Below are 25,012 nucleotides of genomic sequence, written 5' to 3'. Positions count from 1 at the left end.
CTTTGGGCTGGGTACAGAAATGTGGACTTAACTCCCATCGCAAAGCTTCAAGTAAACATCACAAAAAAAAGTAACTAATTCCATTCATTCTGGTGCCCAACCTACTGTGACGTGTCCACCTAAAGTAAACACCGTGACAATCATGAACTGACTGTGACCCTTGTTTTGATAACAGAATTGCACTATGATATAACTAGACTGACTTACAACAATTAGCAATAGAGCTGCTTCATGGTAAAGTTAAATCTCTACCAGTCTGTAATCAGTTTGAAGATGGACGCAAAAACGGAAGAGGGATCAAACATTTTCTTTAATATTTTAGTTGAACTATTTACAAGTCCTCTGAATTTAGGTCTTCTGGGAATATGTGGTTTCTTGCTATACAAAATAATATCGGGTAGGAAATCACCAGAACATGTACCTCCTAAAGAGCCAGAACTACCGAAAATGAAACGTCGAGACATGACACTTGAACAGTTGAGAGAATATGATGGCAAAGGAAAAGATGGGCGAATATTGATTGCTGTTAATGGGAAAATTTTCGACGTTACACGCGGGAAACGCTTCTATGGACCAGGTTTGAGAAATATCAGTTGTTTATTAGTATAAATGAAATACATAAAAGCGACAGAAAAAAATGTAAACAATATTCACCCTGTTTTCGATAATTTGCCGCATTACTGTAATGGGTGGTTGTATAAATGACTATTGTTACTGTATTAAAAGCAACACTCATCTTTAACGTAAGATTTATTTTGAGCAAGTAAATGAATCAGCTTTTTTTCGAAGATAATATATTGCAGACGAATAATGGTTAGTAAGGCAATATCGTCGTGGCATCCGTTTTGGAGCGTCATGTTTTTCGGAGCGGCCATTTTATTTCATTGGTATCACGTGATAACATGTAGCAGAGGACAGAATTTGTATAAGTTTTGTTGACAATAGTAAGACGCTTTGTTGCAAGTAAAGAAGATGCATCGAGTTCGTCCAGGTCATGTAAGTATGCACATTATATATTACAATGACCAAAAAAACCCAGATTGCATAATATAGTTTCATTCCCATTCAAAATACCTTTATTTTTCCATAGTGTCGGTGAATTGAAACCCTTGGTGCAACTTGTTTGTTCCGGGCTGGCAAATGAATAAAATCGGGTGGCTTCTTATCTCCACTCACTTCTCAATGGTTTTCCCAACAGAATCCCATTAATGAAATAAGTATCAATTTTGCTGTTGAATTTAATAATATTTTTTTTTTCTTTCTTATTTGTACTTTTCTATAAAGGAAAAAAGTGTATATATATATATATATATATATATATATATATATATATATATATAATTTAAAGATACATTTGTATAGTTTGGTCCATTAACATTTAGGTAATTTGATACAGAAAACAGTATTATATTTTTCTAACCTGTTATAAATGTATTACAATTGCAATATGCATGATTTTCAGAATGGTGGAAAACTGCATTGACATTGTTGTTATGACGAAGAAGCTTTAACAAAAGCATACATTGATGTTAAAGAGAAGAAAATGCCAGTTAAAAAGGCACAAGATTGAATTGTTTTCCAGAAACAGCTTTACACCAACATGCCATTGGCAAAGTGGACATACTATTAAATCAATGCCAAATCCATTATTTTGAAAATAATAATGTCAACAATCAGAACAACAATGGCAGTAAGAACAACTGATATTACTACAATAGCTATACAAACCAAAATAACAGTTTGTTATTCTTCCTACAACCCGTACCTCACCTGTTGCTAGACTCTTAAACCAAAGTTAGCATTATGAAAGACATATCATCTGACCCAGTGATTTTCACCCCAGTGGCCTACGTTTAGAAACCTGTATTAACTTTTTGTTAAAGAAGCAGTATAATATTACATGTCAGCTTGTGATTTGAGTGCATGATATGAAAGTCTTCATTTAAGATGTTTATTTGTTTAGATTAGGGCATAAATATTTACAACATAATTTTACTTTTCAGACCAAATATTCAGCTCTGTGCTACCATTATGACTGAAATATACGAAGAGAAACTGGCACCGGTAAACAATGAGATGGATAAGATTGGCAATAAGATGTAAAAGCTCAAGATACATCTAAACTCCATAAGTGTGTAAACAGCCATGGTTATGTTTTTCTTTCAGTGATAAAGCTGATGTTCGGGGAAAAAGTAATAGGCAGCCATTTTCTTGAAATGTTTTATGCATGTACACTGAGATGCTGCCAGGGTATGCAAGTGCACAAATCATGCAAAATTTGTGTGAATTAATGCAAACAGTGATGCATGAGAACTCCTGCAAATTAGTTAATTATTTCATCTAAGTTACATAGTATGAATGCTTTTAGGAGAAGTGACAATTTCTTTTAAAATGTGATTGTTACTGTTGCATTATGTGTAGGATTACTTATTCTAGATGTATCAGGCCTAGAATTTAGTTTCTTTGTAAACGAAAGGATGAAAGAAGTTGAGAAATTTACTGGTCCTGCTAGATTTGTAGTCCTTTACAAGCCACCAGTCTTCCAAAATGATGAAAACTACCAGCAGGACAAGAAATTTACTAGGGCTAGAGTACTAGTACTAATTTCAAGCATTGATTTATCCGTATTATTTTGGGATTAATCTCATACATGGCTCCAGTTATGTCAAAAGCTGGATGCTGTGTTAGGAAATGCAGACTTTGTCTTTCATTATGTTATGCATACCCTGGGCTGCTTTTACTACTAGGCAAACTAGATGGGCACCTAGTGCACCAAGATTTGAAGAGACACCAAAAAGCAATGCCTTTAAAACTTGTTGACACTATTACTGGAGAACGAATGAATAAAGGAAAAGAGTGATTGTTGAACTTGCGTTTTAACTTTTGTCATTCTCAACACACTGCAGACATCATAGCGATATAACTGAAAAATTGTTAAAGCTATGTTACAAATCCTAATCGCACACTACAGCTATAGCCTATTCCATGTACCACCCACTCGTCTATATTATAAGCTTGGTGGCTTATGTTGCCCTACTGTACGACAGCAGAGCAGCTGGTTGCTGAGTCAAATCTTACACCATAATAGCGAGATCACCATGCGAGTGTTTTACAGTATTCATGTTTGACAGTTTATAATAAGCGATGCCCCAAGGAGGGAGGCACAAGGTGGAAGGATCAGCTAAGGTGCAAAATACCATTGTAATGGACCTGGTCATACCTTGTGGTAACTGTGAAGCATGCAGAAAGGACATTATTCTCAAAGCTAAGTCTACTTGAGAAGTTTAGCAACTACAGCTGAATGTCAGAGTGTTTATTGAATGAGATATTTTTCACAAGTGTAATTATTTTGCAGAGATAAAGCAACTTAAACTCTTTAAATCTTGTTTTGGAAAGATTGCTGAGATACATACCAATTTCATGTGTGCACCTGTATAAACTGCATGTTTAAGTGTGAATGTCTCAAATGGAATCAGTATAAGAATGAGATGATTCATTTTCAGTTACTTTGAATTTATGAATTTCTGGCTGACCCTCAGGCATGTGTGTTTATTTATTGCTTCAAGCTTTCAGTTTTACTGACCACTGTAAACTCTTGAGACCCTTGGAACTTTTTGTCTGTGTCTGTGATGAGTTGGTCTCCAGCAACCCTGGTCTTCTCCTTTTACTCCCTGGTTAGATCTTTGCTGTGATTATCCATGGCGATGTTTTTAGTCTCTGTGATGTTGCTGCAGCAATAATTGCAACCTTTGGACAGAAATTAAGTACTGCAGTTGGTTCTGTTCATAAAATTAAAATAGATAACCGTATCATTCTGGGCCCATAATTTTCATTGACAAGATCATTACAGTTAATCCCATTAAAACCCATCCAGTGTGATTTCATAACATATTCATTTTTGAAATTGCTAAGTCAGTGAGTTGTCTTTGTCCTCAGACTCCAGCTTAACTTGATCTCCATCCTATATTCCTCTAAGCTGAACTATTCACCTCTTCCTAGATATATGTAACTGCTTCTGATTGAACTATGAAACCCTCTGACATCAATTTGAACCACGAAACCTTCTGACCATTTCTGTTATTACAATAAACCATAGCTTCACAAATATTTAACTGGCATATACATTAATTCCTTACCAACAATCTCTGGTTTTCCTGCAACATCAATGGCTTTCTTGATGCTTGGCTGCTTGTATACTGTATGTACTTACTTATAAGACAGTAAAAGTGTAAAAAGTGTGTGATGCCTAGCTTAGCTTAGTGCTTTGAATAAGACCTTCCTTAGATTGAAAAAATTCAGTCACAATCTGATAAACAAACAAGAGCTATACTAGTGTTATAAAGAATGTAAAACTAAACTCAAGGGCACCTAATAGTTATTCTAATTTGCATAGTTTTCTATGAGTGGACTGCAACTTTTGCTGGTGGGACTCCTATTTTTTTTTACTAAAAATAGTTTTAAAATCCTAGCAAGACTTTTGGTGTAAAGTGCAGAAGCTACAATTTAATTTGCAAGTGATCAGGTTTCCAAGAAAGAAGTAAGTTGTTGCAAAAAGTGCGCAGTGTGAACTGATTTTATCAGTTTAGAAGGAAAAGTAAAAGCAACTGGACTAAACAGAAAGAGTGGAGGTTGAATGATGATGAGAAATTAGACTTTGGAAAAATTCAAATAGACATTATCAGTATACATTCTGCAGCAGTTGGAAAATGGATTGGATGGAAGTAACTAAGATACCATAGCTTCATCGTAGACTGAGAACAATAGTTACATTCAAGTGTTTGTACCCAGAATTTATTGACATGGTATTTACATGATTTTTTTTTCTTCACATGAATTGATGATTATTCACACTTTATTTCAATAACAGTAAAACAAGTTTTATCACATAATTCAATAATATGGATGTGATTTTTAAAAGAAATTATTAAATCTTTAAAACTAATCAGATCTTTCTTACTTTATATAGTACTCACATCTGTCTGATCCCCCTCGTTTTAGAGCCATCCCTGTTATAAAAGGCCACTTTTATGCTTGAGAAGTGTTGACCTTATGAAAGGGTACAGTATAGCAAATATATATTTTTAAGACTTTAGCAATACAGTGTTAGGTTATTTGAACGTCTTTTGAGTTTGCCAAAAGCGTAATGATGCATGCTTCACAGCATTGTGTGGGTTATAATCAGATAATTTATGGCTTGTGTATTACACAGTTTCATCCTCTGTTAAGCAGCATCCAGTTTAGTTCACTGTGATATTGTGAAGTCTGTATATAATAAAGGACACTAAAGGGACAACAAGAATTCATCTTTAATTAATGTGTCTTTTATATATTGGGGTTAGTCTTTTATATACAGGGGGGTTAAATTGTCATAAAAGTATGGACACCTAAATATTTTCCTTAATAAACAGGTGTCTTTTAAATGTAGATGTCCTCAAAGGTAGGTTTTAGTGTAATTGCAAAGAGCCATCTTAATGTTGATCAATGTAAAATGGTAATGTTAAACTTCAAATTTGCTGTTTATGTCAGTACAAATATGAGTCATCTGTGCTACTCCAGGATGGCAGGTTCAAACATATCCAGTTGTGCTACTCCGTTAGCACCATTTATTAGAGTCCATTATGCCCCTTCAGCCCTCATGCAACTCAGACCTTGATGGTACAGTAAAAGTGGAAGTGGATCCCCAGTTTTATTCTTGGGACATACTTTTTGAACTGTCAAGTATCTCAGTCATGCCTGCTGTACTAGATGAAACCTTGTTTAGAATTCTCTAGAGCAGGTGTACAAAATAGGAACTTTTATTAAGAAGCAAGTTTTGAATTGGATTTGTTTTTGTGATTTTGAGCTATGCGTAAAGGTTTGCAAAATGCAGTGTGTGGTTGTGAATTCACTTACAAAATCTTAATTCTGCTTGGACTTTAACTTAAGTGTACAAGCCACTGACAAAACTTAATTGTGCTTGGACATTAACTTAAGTGTACAAGCCACTGACAAAACTTAATTGTGCTTGGACATTAACTTAAGTGTATAAACCACTGACAAAACTTAATTGTGCTTGGACATTAACTTAAGTCTACAAGCCACTGACAAAACTTAATACTGCTTTAAACTAATCTGATTGTCTAAAATAGTCTGATTTAAATTGACTTGTCAGGTCTGTGTCGAGACCTAAAATTCAGACAAGGTGATGTAATTAGGGTCAAGTGTCTTTAGGATACATAGATAAAAATAGATCATTGTTAGTTGCTTAGATTATTCCAGTGTACAATTACTGTTGATGTAGTATATGTAAATAACAATCACAAACTACAAGAGTTGTGAAAGAAAGCAACTTAATTTGCAGTTAAAATGTCAGCACATTCTCTCACTTTTTTGACAAGTGTAAAACTCGCCACAACCAAAAAAAGGACCATTTTCATTGAATCATGCTTTATGCATCTAGCACTTGACTAGACTCACATTTGATGCATCAGGCACTTTACTAGTCTCACATTTGATGCGTCAAGCACATTACTAGACTCACGTATAATGCATCAAGCACATTACTAGACTCGCATTTGATGCATCTAGCACTTTATTAAAACAGCTTGCAAAGTTCTGTCATACCAATGGTCAACAGTGCCCCAATAAATATAATCTTTGGACATGTAAAATCCTGCAGGGATTTACAAATTTTAAGTTTGCATGCCCAGGGCAAGCTGACTGGAAAATTTAACTTTTCTTTTCAGAAAGCTTGAACTTGCCCCGGATATAACATCCCAAAATGAGTATCTTTGTTGTTACCTTAAAATCATATGCCAATAATTATAGTTATAAAAAATGTATACATAGACAATACATAGAAATAGGTGATAAAAGATTATAATGCAGATGTAGTTAGAAGAGCATATAAGTACATGTAGATAAATGAATTGGTAGAGATATGTTTGTAAATTGCTTGATTTGAGTGAAACTTTATTTTTCCATTTTATGCCCAGATATGATAGCAGACTTGTCGTGTCAACTACCTCATCAGTAATCAAAGCTAGACTTCATAAGGATCTTTTTTAATACTAATGGTGGTTTCCAAACATTTATTTTGTTCATTTTCTCGTCATTTAGTAATCATAAAATTGGCAACATCCATCAAAATATTTCATAGGTTAACTTTAGAGAACACTTTTTCTTGTTTGTCCATTTAATTGTTTGCCAAACAGTATGTTTATGTTGTTCTCCTGTAATTATCACATAAGCAGTAGATCACAAACATTGCTTGCATGTGCTACATTTTTGAATATAAATCAATCATACTGTAAATGAAATCCTCCTGGAGTTTAATTGTGAAAGACAAGTGCCTTTTATTTCCAAATACACCTGTCAAAGAAATCTCAGGAGTTTTGTTATTGACAATTAACACCTCACCTTAATATTGGCAACATGCATAAAAACAATCTTTGGCAAGTTGATTGTTTAAAATCTGCAAGTTGACATATCCATATTGTGGTCATGGTTAGGAATTTGCAATGAAAAGTACTACACTGTTGTTCATCATAGATTGATATTACATCACTGTTGAACCTAGATTGATACATGATCCACCATCATTTACTAGTACATATTATACCATCATTTACCACAGATTAATACATATACAACTATTTACCATAGATTGATTCATACATATTACACCATGATTTATGATAGGCTGATACATTACACTATCATTTACCATAGACCGATACATATTAAACCATTGTTTACCATAGATTCATACATGTTACACCATTGTATAAAATTGATTCATACATATTACACCACTGTATACCATAGATTCGGGCCCAAAATGGTCTAAAGCACTCACCGTTACGGGTCACTGCCATCTCACCTCTGTGTTGGTTTTGAGCCTCATGTTTGGCCAATGTGGGTATTTGAGAAAGCTTGCCAGAAGCTGTAGCTTCTCATGGGTCAGTGGTTCTTTCTGGGGTTTTCCCAGGTTCTTCCTCCACCATTTATACTGGCCCCCCCCCCCACCATATATAGCCTGTCTTGTGCTGAAAAATGTTGTTAAACCCTACAATAACGACAATACCATAGATTCATACATATTACACCATCATTTATCATAGGCTGACACATTACACAATCATTTACCATTGACTGATACATATTACACCATCGTTTACCATAGATTCTTACATATTACACCATTATATACCATATGTTGACACATGCAAATCCATTGTTCACAACAGACTGACAGGTTACACTATTATTTAACATAGACTGACACTTCCAACACCATTTTATTTCACCGTTACCATAGATTTTTAAACTACCTTATCCCCTCATATATCCATGTACCTTCAAAATTTGACTGTATTTGCATGTACCCCCAGCAAGAAAAGTGAGTTGATGTGCTGTGTAGTTCAGTGACTAATGCTGCAGTTATATTCTAGCACTGACCACAGTACACTCATCAGGCGTAAATTAACTTAGATCTGCAGGCACAAGTGGGATCTACCTGGCAAACTTTTGGATTGCCTTTTATAGTAAATTTTATTTCCATAAGGCCTATCAACAGTTAGTAACTCCATGTGCAGTGTTACAGCTAGAAATAAATAAATAGGTACCTTGCCCTGCCTCTCAGAATTCTTACCCTTCTGACCTCACTGTGCACCCCTCTGTCCCTTTATTGTGCTCCTGCGTCTTCTTAAACTGGAAAAGAACATTGTTATTAACACTGTGAAATTATTTTTCATATGATTCACTAGTTTAATGTTTGTTTTATACATTGTTCAGCTGCTAATTGAATGCAAACCACATTCTAATCAGATTAATCCAATAACATCAAAGGGATTACCACAGTTAGTTGGTCTTGGAAGTATCTATCTCATTAAAGTTCACTCTAACTCATTAAGTTCACTAACTCCAAATGTAACTTCACTGAGGGGTTAATGCTTTTGGTTTTGCCATGATGGGTGAAAAACCTTTCCAGATAGATAATCATAGAAGTTGCAAAGCACAACCATTCCATAACAACATTGTCAGCAAACAACATCTTGTCATTAAATATCCATTTTGTTTTAGATGACACTGTTTACAGGTACCCACGGATGTTTAATCATCAAGCTTGTCATTGTAATCCAAGAAGAGATAATAGACCAATGTACACTTAGTCTACCAGTATTCTAGTTTTCAAGATAGTTCAGAATATCCTAGTACTAATAGGCCTCAGTATGGGAGAACATAAAGGTGGGGTAAAAACTTCTGCACAACTGAAACATGTAACAACTACACGATATGAACAGTCTTGATAGTACACACAGCTTCAGGGTGTTACAAGTCTTTGAACAGGAATTACCTTGATGTAAGTGATTTGAAACAGAATCAGATAATCAAAAATATTTGAGAGTTCTACACACACACATACACACACACACACACACGTCAGCAGTACCGAGTCTGACTTCACTGTTCTTCATGTAGTACATTTATGCTTAAATATACAGGAAAGTTATTGCTGTAGTATAGCTTATATATTGTCACATTAGTAAATTCCTCCAAGTTAGTAAACCTAGGCCAGACTGTACAAAGTGTCAGCATAATGACTGGCAGGCATATTTGTATGCTACTACTGTCAGGTTTGAAATACTATTGATTGGCGGCATACATGTTACAGCTGCTTAGAAGTGCAGTTTTTTTTTTATAGCTGTAGTATCATTGATTATAAATGATCACAATCATGTGATAACTTTGCTATTAAATGATGGAGATAAAGTTATTATTAGCATTACAGTATCAAATAGAAAGGTGAAGAATTTGATTCCATTTTTCTTCACATGTAAATATGTTATATACATTACTGACCTATTATCATTTTTTGTTAGTTGGCAAAAATGTATTCAGTCTAATATAGACTATGTAAATTAAGATCTTGATTCTATTTTAAAAAAATAAAATCTGTCCACATTGTTAGAATTCATTAACAAAATTTCGTGCTCCCAACTTTGGAAGATAATAATGTAAATTTTATTTTGAAATCATAAATGCCATCATGATCTCACAACAAGCTTGCAAAAAGTGATCTTATGGTAAGAAGCATACTTAACTCTTCCTCCCTATCACCCTCCTTTATGAAATTTCTGGATAGAACACTGTATTAAAATAATCAAGGGCTAACACATTACACCGCAGTGGGGGTTTGGTCTGGCTCACTTTTAACACCCTTTGGCTTGACCAGTGTTTGCAGCCAGTAGCTTTTCATGGGTCAGTGATTTTTACCAGGCAGGTTCTTCCTCTACTACAGATTTTGGCTACTATGTGTAGCCTATCTTGCATTGAGAATTGGTGTTAAACACAAAACAACAGCAGCAACAACCTGTAACACTGGGTGTTATGCAGTGTAGTTGGGTGTATAAAGGTATTAGTGGATATGAGCAATACATTTTGCAGATGAAGTTCATCTTTATGTCTGTACATTAGTCCCAAATCTGTCCTAGCATGATTACACAGAAAACACTTCACATGAATTTTGTTTCTATTTTGCAGTTGGAATTAAACTATTTTTGTTGCAGTGGGGGCATATTTCTATACAAACATAGAGTTTGTTAAATTTTACCCTGATCTTAATGGTATTGTGTTTAGAAAGGTGCAGATTTAACTGGATTTGAGGAAGGTTTACTGGTTTAATCGTCTTTGCTCTCCTCCAGGTGGTCCCTATGGATTATTTGCTGGAAGGGATGCTTCAAGAGCTCTTGCCACTTTCTCCTTGTCTGACGATGCATTTCGAAATGAATATGATGACCTTAGTGACTTGAATAGCATGCAAATGGAAAGTGTCAGAGAATGGGAAATACAGTTACGAGGTAAGTTCACATGTTCTTGATAATATTCATGGTGGCCAAATTTCAGTCATTCAGTTAATAACTTTTTTTGTTGCAGTGTTTAAATTTCAAATTGCCATTGGTAAAATAAATTTTAATAGCAGCAATTACTTATCTTGTCGCTGTTGCTTAGCTAATCTAGTTTCATGCTGAAAATATACTGTCTGTATGATGTGAATAAATCCTCCAAGAATGGAGAAAAAGTCAGTATGACCTTTTGCACACCACTCTGTTGCATGGTCATGCACAGAAGGTAGATGTACCTATATGTCATTCTTTTCACATATGCCACGCAGTACAGACGTCTGAAGCCATTGTGACAGAAATTATATTGACCTAATTTTAGTACATGGCTACCATTGTGAAAGTCCATAGCAATAGATCATTTTCATCTGAAAGTTTCTTGGTGACAGTTAAGTTGCAGAGCATTCAATAATCAGTATTGAATAGACTTTGGCTAAAGAAAATTAGTATTAAATTTTAAAAGAAAAATTTTTATTTAATTTTAAATGAGTAAATGTGCATACATGACCCGTGTGACTTGTTGTCTCTACCTTTACTGGATGTTTTACTCTTACCCCCCTCTATACATGTTCACAAGTGCCATCTTCCTTTCTTAATTCAGCATTGTCAAGAAGACTCTGCCTTTCATGCATTGAATGAAAAACCTTCTGGTTCTACCTCCAGAATTGTGTCCTTATCCTTTTCCTCCAGCTTTGTCAATGACTCTTACAGATTCCCTCTCTGTCTGGGCAAGTTGTTGATGTTCTTTGTTACTTTTAAAAACATCTCCAAAACCCATGCATCAACAGGACTTTGTTTTACATAAGTGACTCCATCAAACTTAGCACAGTTTTTTTCTATAAGACACGTACTGATTTGTTACAGTGAAATCCAAGTTGTTAGTGTAGACATTGCATGCCTGGGAATGTAAAACTTCCTTAATTGTACTAACTGGTTAACCTTCTTCAGAATGCATCACCTGATTTGCAGTGTCATGGTGACAGACTTCATGATCAGTTTAGCCTTAATGGCAGTATTATAGCAGTCTGAACATAGTTTTGACCATTCCTTCAATAATCTTGTGGACAGACATTGCTGGAAGTTGATATTAATAGAATCTATGTCAGGGTTTGTACCAAGACAAGGTAATCCCAGTCAAGAGGTTAGATTATTTGTCTCCCCACGAGACTGTGCCAAGTAGGGATATAAATAATGCAACCCCATTGCTGGAATTGGTACAAACACTGACACTGATTAATTTTCTTGCCAATTTTTTCCAACTAAATTAAAATAACCCTACACCCTTGCAGATTCAAAACATAGTTTTCATCAGGTACTATCATTGCTTCTCACTCTACATAAAAGTCATCAGGTTTTGTACTCTTATGAAATCTGAATCATTATCTAAGTAGAATCTAGCTGTATATGCCATGCCATTCTTACAAAAGGAAACAAAAATCAAGAAAAAGTTACACATGTTATGTGATGGAAGTATTGCTCAGTGAGCAACTTGAGACAGGTGCTTTTGTTTATCCAATACTGCACATTAAGATGTTAATGAGGGCAATGGGGTCATTTGTCAACCCTAAGGACACAAGGTCTATGCACGAGAAAATAGAAACTTAGAAACATTTGATATTATTCCTATATTAATCACATTTAATCACTGGATGTCATATGAAATTGACAGTAAATAATATCTTTTATATGGTTAGGTTTTAGCATTCATCAGTTGTAATTTGGAAAATGCTCTTTGATAGGCAACAGTACAATAATGTGCAGTACAATATGCCTACTGGGTACAGTTCTATTAAAGTGTGTAGTGAACTCAGGAAATTTCTAAGCAAACACATTTCTTTGAAGAAAAAATTAATTTACTTTTATGAATTTCAAGAAAGAGAATAGAGATCCATTAAAAAGATAGGAAACTTGGTTGTCCTGGACTTTTAGTTCCATGCTGAGTTATTTCCATATTCAGTAAGGCTTAAGGCTGGGTAGTTGATATGCTCATTAACAGATGGCCTCTTTTCGGACTCTAACCACCTCATGACAAATGAATAGATGCCATGTTGACTGGACTGTAAAGGACAGTAAAAAATGTTTGGTTAAGTGCTTTGCAATGGTTACTGTATTTTCAAACAAGAATACCAGAAGCGCTATACATGCTGATTATATAGGTAGGGCCAAACCATAAACAACAAACTGTGTTGTCTTTGTGGAAAGACATTGAGTTAAAGTAGCTCCAGTGACCTTTAGTCTTACTGATGGTGGAAACATAACCATCAACGTATATGCTGGTCATGGTAATTGAAAGTAAAAGCCTCATAATACTGTTGTGTGATTCTGGTCCTGTTGCACCTGAAATCATTCGAAACAAATATTGTTCCTTACTAGAAGATGAAATACCATATAGATAACATCGGAAGCAAAGTCACCAGAATTGGCTTAACTGGGGACTTGCAATCTCAAATAGGTCAATGAGTGAAAATGCTTTGAAATTGCATGGCAAGAGGGAAAAACAAAAAAAGAATGAAATAACAACAGGAATGAGTTTGTAATATTGTTTGATTAAACATGCAAAATCTCCAGTAGGAGTTCAACAAATCTCTGGCATTAAGACTGCTAACTCCCAAACTGATATAGATGATGCACATCTTGCCCAAAGTCCCATGGGGTACAGTGTTTTCATCCATCTTGCCCAAAGCCCCATGGGGTACAGTGTCTTCATTCATCTTGCCCAAAGCCTCATGGGGTACAGCGTCATCATCCATCTTGCCCAAAGCCCCATGGAGTACAGTGTCTTCATCCATCTTGCCCAAAGCCCCATGGGGTACAGTGTCTTCATCCATCTTGCCCAAAGCCCCATGGGGTACAGTGTCATCATCCATCTTGCCCAAAGCCCCATGGGGTACAGTGTCTTCATCCATCTTGCCCAAAGCCCCATGGGGTACAGTGTCTTCATCCATCTTGCCCAAAGCCCCATGGGGTAGTGTCTTCATCCATCTTGCCCAAAGCCCCATGGGGTACAGTGTCTTCATGTAGATCAAGTTTAACAAAAAGTGTCTCTAATTCTTAAGTTTTATTGACTCTTTGTACCATGAAAATCAACATCTTGCCTATACAGTGTAGTAAGTTTATGTACAGTTAATTATTGTGCTTGAAAATTGGATTTTGTCTTAGAAAAGTCCTTGAATTTCTTGATGAACCATGAGGAGGGATTCAACAGCAAATAAAACATCATAAATTAACAGAACTTTTTGTACATTTTAATCGTATGTACAAACAGTTTAACAGATGTTTATCAAATAGGAATTTCAGAAATATTTTTGCCTATTTATCTTTAATCTAATTTCCTGGACTCCGTGTTTCATTTGTGGCCACATACTTTTCAGTTGCAATCAGCACCTTTGCGAACATTGCTGATAAATAATTCCTATTACACCAATAAGTGACACTTTAGATAACAGCAGAGCTAGTGCAAAGACCGCACCAACTAGAAATGTGTTTCATCAGACCTGCCTTCTGCAGACTTTGTCAGACAGCCCCAAACAGCACAAGTTGAATAAAAAATTGTAAACAAATGAAAATTCCTGCACTTACCAGTCAGACTGGTTCATTCACGAGTGCACATGCTGTTCCAAAAGATTTCCAATATTCATTGCACTAGCAGTAGCAACACTTGCCATATTTTCATGAAAGAAAATATTAATTTCCAAGATTATCATGAATTATAATTCTGATCTGTCACTGTATACTTAGAACTGTATGGCAGGCTGTACCCGTTATTGTAATGTATCATACCATTAGCTACCATAGAACTTTTTACAAATTAGAACTGATGAAGGTTAAATGTTATCCAGATGAAAGATATTAATTAATGTATTTTCATATAACACCCATCAATTAAATGTGATAATATTTAATATCAAATGGTTTTGTTTCTGTTTTCTCATACATAGAACTTGTGTACTTAGGGCTGACAAGTTGCCTCATTGCCCTCATTAACATATTTGTATAAATGCACAGTACTGTATTTTGCTATCTTGTGCCCAGTACGGCTTCCACAACAGTATCTGTCTTGAAAAATCTTGTTATCACTCAAAAATCTCAGCAGTTAGAAAGAAGTCTTATTTTGGTTTCATGGAAATTCTTATTGCCAGTAGAACATCAGTCCAATCAAGGGACTCTTGTTTTACATGGAGGGGAGGGGGTTTGGTTTGATATTTTACAGCACAGAAACACAAGCAACTATTTTGTGTTAAAGTATTTAAGTTACTTGCTAGGTCCAAGAACACATCATAATTGTCAACCCATTGTAGTCCAGTGGTAGGTTTTGAGCCTGCACCAGTTTGATCATGAGTCTGAGAAGGTAATCACAATGCCACCATGATTTATACTATATTTTGTTGCTTCTTACAGCATGTGGAAGGCCATATTTGGCCAGTTCTGTCTCCCTTCCAAAATTTCAGTTCTTGAATAGACTGATTTATTTGTAATCAAAATAATTTATTAGTTCCAGAATACATGCTCATGTTTTATTCTTATATTTCTGCTTTACTTATGTGGCTACATTCTTCTTTTTCAGAAAAATATGATTATGTGGGAAAGCTTTTAAAACCTGGGGAATCCCCAACAGAATACACAGATACGGAAGATGAGCAAAGTGAAGAAAAGAAAGAAAAACCTATCACAGAGAAGAAGGCAGACTAATTACTGATGCAGTTAATTGTATAAAGGATTCATATATGGATTTGTCGTGTATTTGCAGGGAACAAGCAGATGTGTCCTCTCTGTTTTCTGATTATTTGGGGTTCAGGGAGAAATTGCCGACGTATTTAAACTATTATGAGTTACAATTGCATCAAATGGAAAACTAAATTTCCATGCGCATTGCTCAGTTTAGTCTGATTCACAATGAATTTTATAAGGAGATAGAATTTCCAGGCTATACACATCTGGATGTAACCAAGCTATATTCAGAATAGGGGCTTAGATGCTTTAAATTAAGCTTTCACTTTAGAAAGTACTTCCCAAGTTTATTGTCATGCTTTTTAAGATTCATTTTATTGGAGTTTGTTCAGATTTTATTAAAAAAAGGACACAACTTTATTCCAAGTATTTTCAGTTCAACTGATTGAGCCAGTATATTATTAAGCTAATAAGGAATGTTTGATGATGATTATATTTTCTTCCTTACAGTTTCCTCTTGGGTTGGATTGACCAATACAGAGGAATGAATATATCTGTGTTCATGACCTTTAAAAGCATTATTTTCTGTCCATTTTGAAAGGGAAAACTGAATGCTTGTGTTTTGCTTTCTTTATTGCTAAGACTTTTCATTTGTACTTCTAGTTTTATCAGCTTCACTCATTCACCAGTAATTTGCTTGATACAAGTGAAGACTGGGTTTCATTTTCTATTTATCCTACAAGGAACTGAATTATGTCATTGCAAGCAATATTGATTTTCGGCTTTACAGGAAAGTATGTGCAACTATAATGGCCTAACTTCCCTATGCATAATTTTGCACAAAATCAGAATCCATTTATTGTAAATTATTATTACAGTTGGTTTGCAGCAGTTGCTGCTGTATCAGATATGTTGTTATAAAGTAGCTTTGAATATAAAAGAGTCACCTACCTTGTCAATCCGGTAGAGTATTTGAGTATACTGAACACTGAAATATTCACTTAATTTTTTTTTTGAAAACCCAAAAGCAGGAGGATATAGTGATAATGAATATTCCTTTCTAAAGATCATGTTTACCTTTGATAGTGTTGGGTTTTGTAATGATTTTTCAGTCATAACCTGAATATTTGATTGTAATGAATATGAAAAACAAGAGTTGACTTAGTAATATTTCATCTATAATATACCATAAAGTTTCAACATTTAAGACATTTCTTTGAAATTATGTTGTATTTTCTATTGTTATCATTGTAGTAGTTACACAGAAATTCAGCTTTAGAGTCTCTAAAATGCACTCATTGATGTTTCATTTCACTTTCACATTGATAATTGTTGCATGATTTTTAGTTGCATTGTCAATTTTTATTTTTATTACAGGAAGGAAATTATATGTAATTGTATCAGCATCAAAAATGTAAAATCTGGTTTTAAATATTAAATATACAATCAAAGTTTATGGTTTCCATTCTTTGTTGTTTTATTTGCTAACCTGTAAAAAAAAAGATTGACATCCTTATTTAAAATTGTTTTCAGAATGTGAATTTGCATTTTGTTTGCTCAGAAACTTGACATTGTTTTAATTTGTAAATCTTTTGATATAAAATTGTATTTATAAGTTACTTCTTTGGTCAAGTATGATTTGTGTTTGGATTAATGTTTGGCAATTTAAAAAAGAAAACAAACAGAAAACAAATATTTATAATATGGAAAACAATTATCTGACATCAGTGGCCATTATTGAAAATACTGCTATATTTTGATTGATGTTTTAAACTATAGTTTTTGTTAGTGACTGACAATAATGATTTTTTTTATACTGAAGAAAATTATCTATTCTAGCATCTTGTCTTTTGGAACATATGATGGAAAATTTGTTGCATTGATAAAATTTGGCCAGCCATTATGATAAGTCATACAAATGAAAACAACAAACTTCTAATTCTTTAAACAATTTGTGGAATTTGAAGCATATCATTGTTTGAAACTGATATTTAAATATGGTGAAAATTGGTACTGTAATTCTTGAAAACTTTTTAAACAATTGCAGGCAAAACATATTCAGATATTAGCAGATTATTTTTGCAATGAAAATTATGGCATTTCATTGGTTGTCTGTGCATGAATGACATGGTTCTTATGTAAATCATAAAAGACCAAAATTTTAGTAAGAACTGGACCCCAGCCAGTATGTAAATATTTATCTGACAAATGCATTTTGGAAAAATTTCCAATATTTTTAAAAGAATGCACACACTTGTCATATTGTGCCAATGGCTAATCTAAATTTGGGAAAATTGGGGCAAGTTTAGCACATGGAAATATGTCATCCAACCCTGTCCAGATTAAAACCTGTGATTTTGTTGTGGTGGCTCATTGATTAGCTGGAAAGAGTACATGTTAAAATCCTACTATTGGGTCAGCAACTTTGGTGTGTCCTTAGGCAGGGCAATTTACTCCAATTGCTGCTGCACTGATATGCAAGAATACCAAGTGTATGCATTGCACCAATACATTTTTGATCTTAATATAATTATCATTTACACAGACAACCAGTCATTTAAACATTTGTTTCATCCAATTAAACATTTGTTTCATCCAAAGAGCTTTAGATTATTGATGTTTGATTGTATTATATATATATATATATATATATATATATATATATATTGGAAAAGATTGGGTTATATGTTCACCAGTATTGTAAATAATATTTGGTATAAATGCTGTAGATTAGTTGAATGTGCATTGTAAGTTAAGGTGGACATTTCCTTCAGATGATGTGTTTTATAGTATATTTAGACATTACTCTTGTGGTATTAAAACAAAATTAAGAATTTTGTTTATAGATGTAAAAAGCATGAGGAGATTACAACAGTTTGTGAAAAAGATAAAAACAAACAGCACACTAGTCAGTGTTTTTAAAAATATATTTTGAATCATTTTAGCTGAGAATTTCTGCCAGTTGAACACTTGTGACATCTGCATTTAGGCTATTAGGAGTTATTAGCACTGTGGGCAAGGAGAGTTGTCATATAATGAAGTAATTAATAAATATAATTAACACAGAATACTCATGAGTGTCAGGTACAGATAGGTGAAATTAGGCAGGTGATTTCCTTCATTTTTTAAAAGAAAGTTCTAGTTTCAGGCATACAGATTTGTGTCGCAATATAATGGATTGGTGGTGTAGAGTGGGGAGACTTCAGTAAGGGTATGTGTGTGTGAATGTCTGACACGGAGGAAACTTATAAGGACACATTGCCATACCCATGCCTTGTTCAGATGTCTGGTGGTCCTGTGTAGCCAAGTGGCCTAAAGTGGTAGCCATTACTGATCACTGCCATTTTACTGCTGTCCATGTGGGTTTGAGTCTAGGGCTTGGTCATTATGGGTATATGAGAAAGCTTGCCACTAACTTCCCTTGGGTCAGTGGTTCTTGTCAGGATTTCCGAAGTTTTTCCTTGAAGAGTTAAATTGGCTGCCATGTATATCCCATCTTGTGCTGAGAAATGGCATTAAACCCAAAACAACATCAGTATCAATTGTCTGGTACAGTAAATGCAGAAACCTATTTCAGACAGGAATTACAAATATGTGTGTGTCTAATGGTACCATTAAATAATTTAAGCATATTTTCTACTATTAAAGTTTGACTCTTACTTTTGAACCACAAACTGACTTGCCAGACAAGGGCAGCATATTTCACTTAACCATTTCATAACAAAGATTCTAATGGATTTCAGCTGCCAGCTATGTCTGAATTATTGCAGAATTGGGAGGCAAAAGAAAAGCTTTCTTGATCAAATAAGGCATATAGAGATAATTCACTATATTGACACAAATTCTACTCTTTTTAACTTGTACATTTTTCATCCAAATAAACACAAAGTGTTCACTTGATACATATGAATCTGGTTTCAATCATGATGTAAGAAATGAGGTAAAACACCAGTTTGTAAGAAAAATAACTACCTGAGTAGGCAGAATATTTTCCTTTTTGTTTTCTGAGGGCCTATCAACCTGCTATATGGAAGCTCCAACAAGTTCACTCCTAAGTTATACCCATATCTAATCTGGCTGGTTAATCATTTTTTATATATTTTAATAACTGTCCAGTTGGATTAGCTGTGGGCAGAGCTTTGGTGAGGACCTAATGGATTTTATAATTGATAGGAAATGTCATGATTAACTGGTCTGATTTGCAGCAATAAATGTTTATGTGATGAATCTGTTGATATCAGTCACACCTGCTTTCTGTATTTTTTGGAATTTACACTTAAACATGGCAGGACTTTGAAACAATGTCCTAGCACTTTTCCAAGACATTGTGACTGGAAGAATGTACACAATAACTAAAGTTCTCCACAATTTACAGTTACCAAACTTTGGGAATGATTTGCACTTGGATTCAATATGAACCCTGTTGCTTTCTGGATCAGAGGTGAAGGTCACTGACTGATAAAAGAAAAATGGTTCTGAATACTAACTTGACTTCTCCACCATGTACTGTTATAAAACATTGTGGATTGCTAGAAACGTGGGTAAGTAACAACCCTGTTGATTTTGAGATTCAAAGTTTAAGTTACTGACTGAAAGAATAAAAATGGTTTCTGCAGAGTGACATTAGTTTACAAACATCACATACTTGGAACCAAACTTGGTGGATTCTTGCACTTGGGTTAAGAAGGTCTACCAGTTTTGGGAGTCAAATGACATGATCACTATGACTGAAGGAAGATAATTTGTTTTCACACAGTAACATTGCTTTTACATTTTAGACCTGAACAAAACCTTGTGGATTGCTTACACATGGTGTAAGGAAGAAGCCTATTGATTTGGGGGTCTCAAGGTCAGAAAAGTTTCACAAAAGAAATGTTATTTATGTACATAGAGGATTAATAAACATGGGGAAGGCATATAATGTGCTATTTTCACAGTACCCTTGTTGGAAGTGGTGCATTATTCTGATTGAAAGCATTTTGAAGTACATGTAATTATACTGAAGTACATGTAATTATACTGAAGTACATGTAATTATACTAAATATGATCAGTAGAGACCTAGCATTAGCACCTTTCACATTTATGCAAAAGATGCCAGTGAACCATCTAGTCCATTATGAAATTATTTTAATATTTAGGCAGATTCAAATGATGTATTAATACAACTAATTTCTACCAAATAGATGTATGTTATTCAGACATGGGCTTCTGCTTTGTTTTGTGGACCAACGTATGCCAGGTAGGCAATATCAGGCCCTCTTTTGGGGTCTCTTTATCCTTGCTTTGCTGCCATACTGTTGACAGCAGAGAAAGAATATAATTAAGGAAAGTATATTGTGGTGTCAGTCATGTGGCAGCTAGCTTGGTCTGAAAGCATTTATTTAAGGTAATATGTGCTTTACAAGATATAATTTCACAATTATTGAAAATATTTGCTTTCAATTTAGCTTTTTTAAACTTTCAGAGACATTCCACTGTTACTTTGCCCTTTATGTCTCGGTGTACTATCCTAATGACATAACTATTGATCGCATTATGGTAATTGCTTGTGAGGAACTGAAAGGAGGCTTGCAGTATGGTTGCTAAGGATGCCACACCATTTCACTGATATAATTTTGATATAACATGTCCTATGAAGCATTCCAAGTTGGATTGAAATTTGCTCAACCATTGCAAAATATGTCAAAAACTCTGTTTCCTGCCAGTTGCTACAAGGCAACAACATTAAAGAAATTGCCACTTGAGCAATCAGTTTATTTTTTAAAATACTAATTATAAGTTCCATTCCATTTCAAGGCTGTTTTGAAACAACTGCAATAAATGTACAGGAGAGTGTGTTGACAGAACTGTCACACCATAGTAAAGTATTTAAAACCGCAGTGGTCAGTGATGTTAAATAGGTAAGCATCCTCAACTTTACAACTGCACATTCAAGGATTGAATTGAAAAATGAATATGAACAGTTTGGACTTAGCCAGTTTTTGTGAAGTTTAGGAAAGAAAAAAATTGTTTTCTATTGGCAGGTGATGAAAAACTTTTTGCTATTGCAAATACAAGAATTGATCACAATGTATAGTTTTACTGCTGTGCTCATTTTTATGTCATACGGCAGTATTACAGGGTGTAATGATCAAAATGGGTAGGAACCGTAAGTCCTAATTGTATTACAATTTTAAGAAAGGCCATGAATTTTCAACTGAATTGCCCATTCTTCATTGCTCCTTGCTAAGTGAAAAAAGATGGATGAGTGCAGTAAGATTTGTTGTATAGACTGACATAAGGGAAAACTAGTTGATGTAATAATGAAAGACGACTACTGAAAAGTGCAGTTATAATCTTACTAAATCTTGAATTTAAACTTCTATGCAGGCATGTGTAAAGAATAAAGTTGGCTCAATGACAGTCAGTTACAATGTTGTTGTGGCACTTTGTACAATGATCAAGTCTGACTGCAGAGTAACTGACTTATGACACATTATTTTATGTCACCTATTTGTGACATACATTATTTTAATCTACAGTTGGTCTCTGAAAAGAATTATTCATACTTTCTTGTGAACAACTTATAAAGCCACTTTTTTTCTCCAGCCTGCAGAACTCTGTAATTAGATAATTGTAATTTTAAGTTCTTTTATTTTATAACTGCTTTTAGACCATACATTGACTAGGCTAATGCCTGCTGAATTTGAAAATTCATTAATAATTTTAATGGATTGCAATTATTATAGTACATAGCATGTAAGTTAAGAGAAATGTTACTTAATATAAGATTTTTATCTTTGTGTGTCTGGGGTGTATTTGTGTGTATAATATTATGTGTCATTGTATGACATGTTTTTATTTGTTTCATTCACTTTTTTGTCATTCTATATATTGGATGTATTTAGGATAAAAAGTTTTTTCCAGTTGTATTTCCTGTACATTTGTTGAGACCTGCATGTAAAATTGGCTAAATACCAAATGTGTAAAAATAATAATAATAAATTTCTAGATTGTGTTTAATTGTCAGTAACAATTTTTACTTTGGGCTGTTTATTCTCAATATGCATGTTACTCAGGAAAGCAGTTTTAAAGAAATAATATTAGAGAACCTGTTACTCTTTGTCACAACAGAAAGTAATGTGTAATGTAAAAGGATTGATTTGCAGCATCAGATTGGCTTCCATGGGTACTGTTTATAGTATGTTAAAATGAAAGAACCCCATGATAGAAGAATACCCTTACTGGACCTTTTTTTGGATTATGTAGCTAATAATTTGTCCTTAAAAGGCATTCATAAATTGTTGTTCTCTCTTCAGAAATAGTAACAAATAATGCCTAGTAGCTGCAAAGTCTTTAAAGATGCTTCAATCTAATCCGCTTAACTTTACAGAGATATTAAATTATAAGGAAAACTATTTTCAGTATTATATGGTTTCACTTGCAAACTTAAGAATGTATATGATGATCACAAGTTCTTTACCTACACATTTTATGTAAATTTGTATTGCCATGCTTTTCATGAAACATTTTGTGAGCATAATATTTTGTAAACTTTTATTGGATTATTTTCCTCCAGTTGATTGCTTGACATTTCTGCTGCTTTAAGCTTATGGCCTATGTACATTATTTTTGTTTTGTCTAAGAACTCTATTGCAGATGCAAAATTTGTGATGTCTACTGTATAATCCAAGGACTGTAAAGATGACTGGAAAAATGAAGGGCCCTTAGCCTGAAAGTTTTCTTACAAATGTATGCTAAGAATAAATGCCATTTAAAGTATCAGTAATGTTTGTCTATGCATGCTACAGAAATATCACTGCCCTGTGAAGTTAACATGCCAGTGTATTAATATATATGAATTATTTAAAAGTAGCATTGGCATAAAAATTATTCAGATAGCTTGGTGTTTGTCCACAGCTAAACATTGGTCCCCCTGACCAGCGGACACCCACTTTTTATGGCCGGAATCCATTGGCACCGATGAGTTTGTGTTCATAAGTACCCCTCAAGAAAGACCACCCCTCTAATGCGACCAGCGGCCAACATATTAGTGCACAAATGAAAAATTTACCCTTCACAAGCGGACACATTTTATTATTATGTCCAGACCCAATATTTAATTACAGTAAGATAAATAATCCTATTATCTTTCCTGATGTCTGTTTCTGGATGTCAGGTTTTCGTTACTGAAAGAAGTGTTGGCTAAAGTACATGTATCAGTATGTTTATTATTATATCATCAGTGCCATTGTTTGCAGGAAATGTGGTCAGCAATGTTTTAAAAGAGCTTTGGGCTTCTCACAGCAGATTTTTTTTTATTGACAAATATGACCAGACAAAATTGTCAAGATCATAACATTGTCAGACAGAAATGGGGTCAGTGTTTTGACAGAGCTTTGGGCTTCCGTGCAGCAGTTTTTTTTAAAACTTGACAATTACTGACATAATTGTCAAGATCATAACATGGTCAGATAGGCTAAAATAGATTTTGTGGATTAACACTTACACACAGAAACAGTCAACTTTGAACAAAACGGGGTACCAGACAAAGACTGAAAAATCATGTGACAGTACATGTATCACTTCCTTTATAACAAGGTTTTTCATTTACAAAAGTTTTATCTACAAAATTATGTTGCAGTACTGTACAGTTAGCAACATAGGAATAAATCCTGTAAACAAAGAAATAATACTTAAGAAGAAAAAGTAAAAGTTATTCGACTTGACAACAATGGGGAGAGTTCGTGTGCTGAAAGAATTTATGTTGGAAAGATTCAAATAAACATGATCACAAAATATAAAGAGAATATGCTGCAGCAGTGGGAAAATGTAGTAAATGGAAAGAGAGCTATTTTAAATATGAAACAAAATATGTACCAAGATTTAAATAACGTTTTTGAATGGTTTTGTAATGCACATGCCTAAAATATCTCACTCGACTTTCATGCCTAAGAATAAGAGCTAATTTGTTACCTTGAAATAGTTTTTAAGACAAGAAGAACATTTTGATAATTAATGCTACTTTTAAATGAGGATATTAACTGCTCTAAGTTATGCGCAGCTTTCCTACTATATACACATATGCATACTCATCTCACAAATATAGTCCCCCTCTGGAAAGGCCACCCATCTTATAAGGACACTTTCCTGACGCAGAAGGGATGGCCATATAAGAGGGGGACCACTGTAAATCATAAATAGCTTTAAGTTCAGTCTATTCAGAACTTGTTGAGGCTATCAAGAATTATACCTGTATGAAGAAGTCATGGTTTCCAGGTGAATTCTTTCAATAGGTTGACACTTGATAAGCGTTGGAATAAAGATTTCTCTACAACACGCATGGGCAGCTTCCTCCAGGGCACAGGACAGATAAGGGATTTTTAAAGCTACATAGTATAATATAAATTAACATATACAACCAGGTCACAGTCCTTGGTCCATATTTTGCCCACCCCTGCTCTAGAAGAATGATACTGA

General features: G+C 34.2%; 1 protein-coding gene across 1 annotated transcript; it reads left to right on the top strand.

Annotated features, from left to right (window-relative positions):
• The first annotated feature begins 232 nt into the window (after positions 1-232).
• On the top strand, positions 233-23,317 carry LOC149798224 (membrane-associated progesterone receptor component 1-like). The gene is made up of 3 exons (XM_089963337.1): positions 233-577; positions 10,686-10,841; positions 15,448-23,317. Exons 1-3 carry the CDS (start codon positions 274-276, stop codon positions 15,570-15,572), a joined length of 585 nt encoding a protein of 194 aa, XP_089819463.1. The 5' UTR covers positions 233-273; the 3' UTR covers positions 15,573-23,317.
• The last annotated feature ends 1,695 nt before the right edge of the window (positions 23,318-25,012 follow it).

Source organism: Sinohyriopsis cumingii, chromosome 6 (genome assembly GCF_028554795.1).
Source record: "Sinohyriopsis cumingii isolate HCF-2022 chromosome 6, ASM2855479v2, whole genome shotgun sequence".
Lineage (NCBI taxonomy): Eukaryota > Metazoa > Mollusca > Bivalvia > Unionida > Unionidae > Sinohyriopsis > Sinohyriopsis cumingii.
The sequence above is the reverse complement of the archived record's forward strand: the minus strand, read 5'-3'. Positions and strand labels throughout refer to the sequence as shown.

Excerpts from the sequence above, each read along its gene's own strand:
- LOC149798224 (XM_089963337.1), top strand. The coding sequence starts at position 274 with ATGGACGCAAAAACGGAAGAGGGATCAAACATTTTCTTTAATATTTTA. Across the intron at positions 578-10,685 it reads GAAACGCTTCTATGGACCAG|GTGGTCCCTATGGATTATTT; the intron begins GTTTGAGAAATA and ends GCTCTCCTCCAG. Across the intron at positions 10,842-15,447 it reads ATGGGAAATACAGTTACGAG|AAAAATATGATTATGTGGGA; the intron begins GTAAGTTCACAT and ends CTTCTTTTTCAG.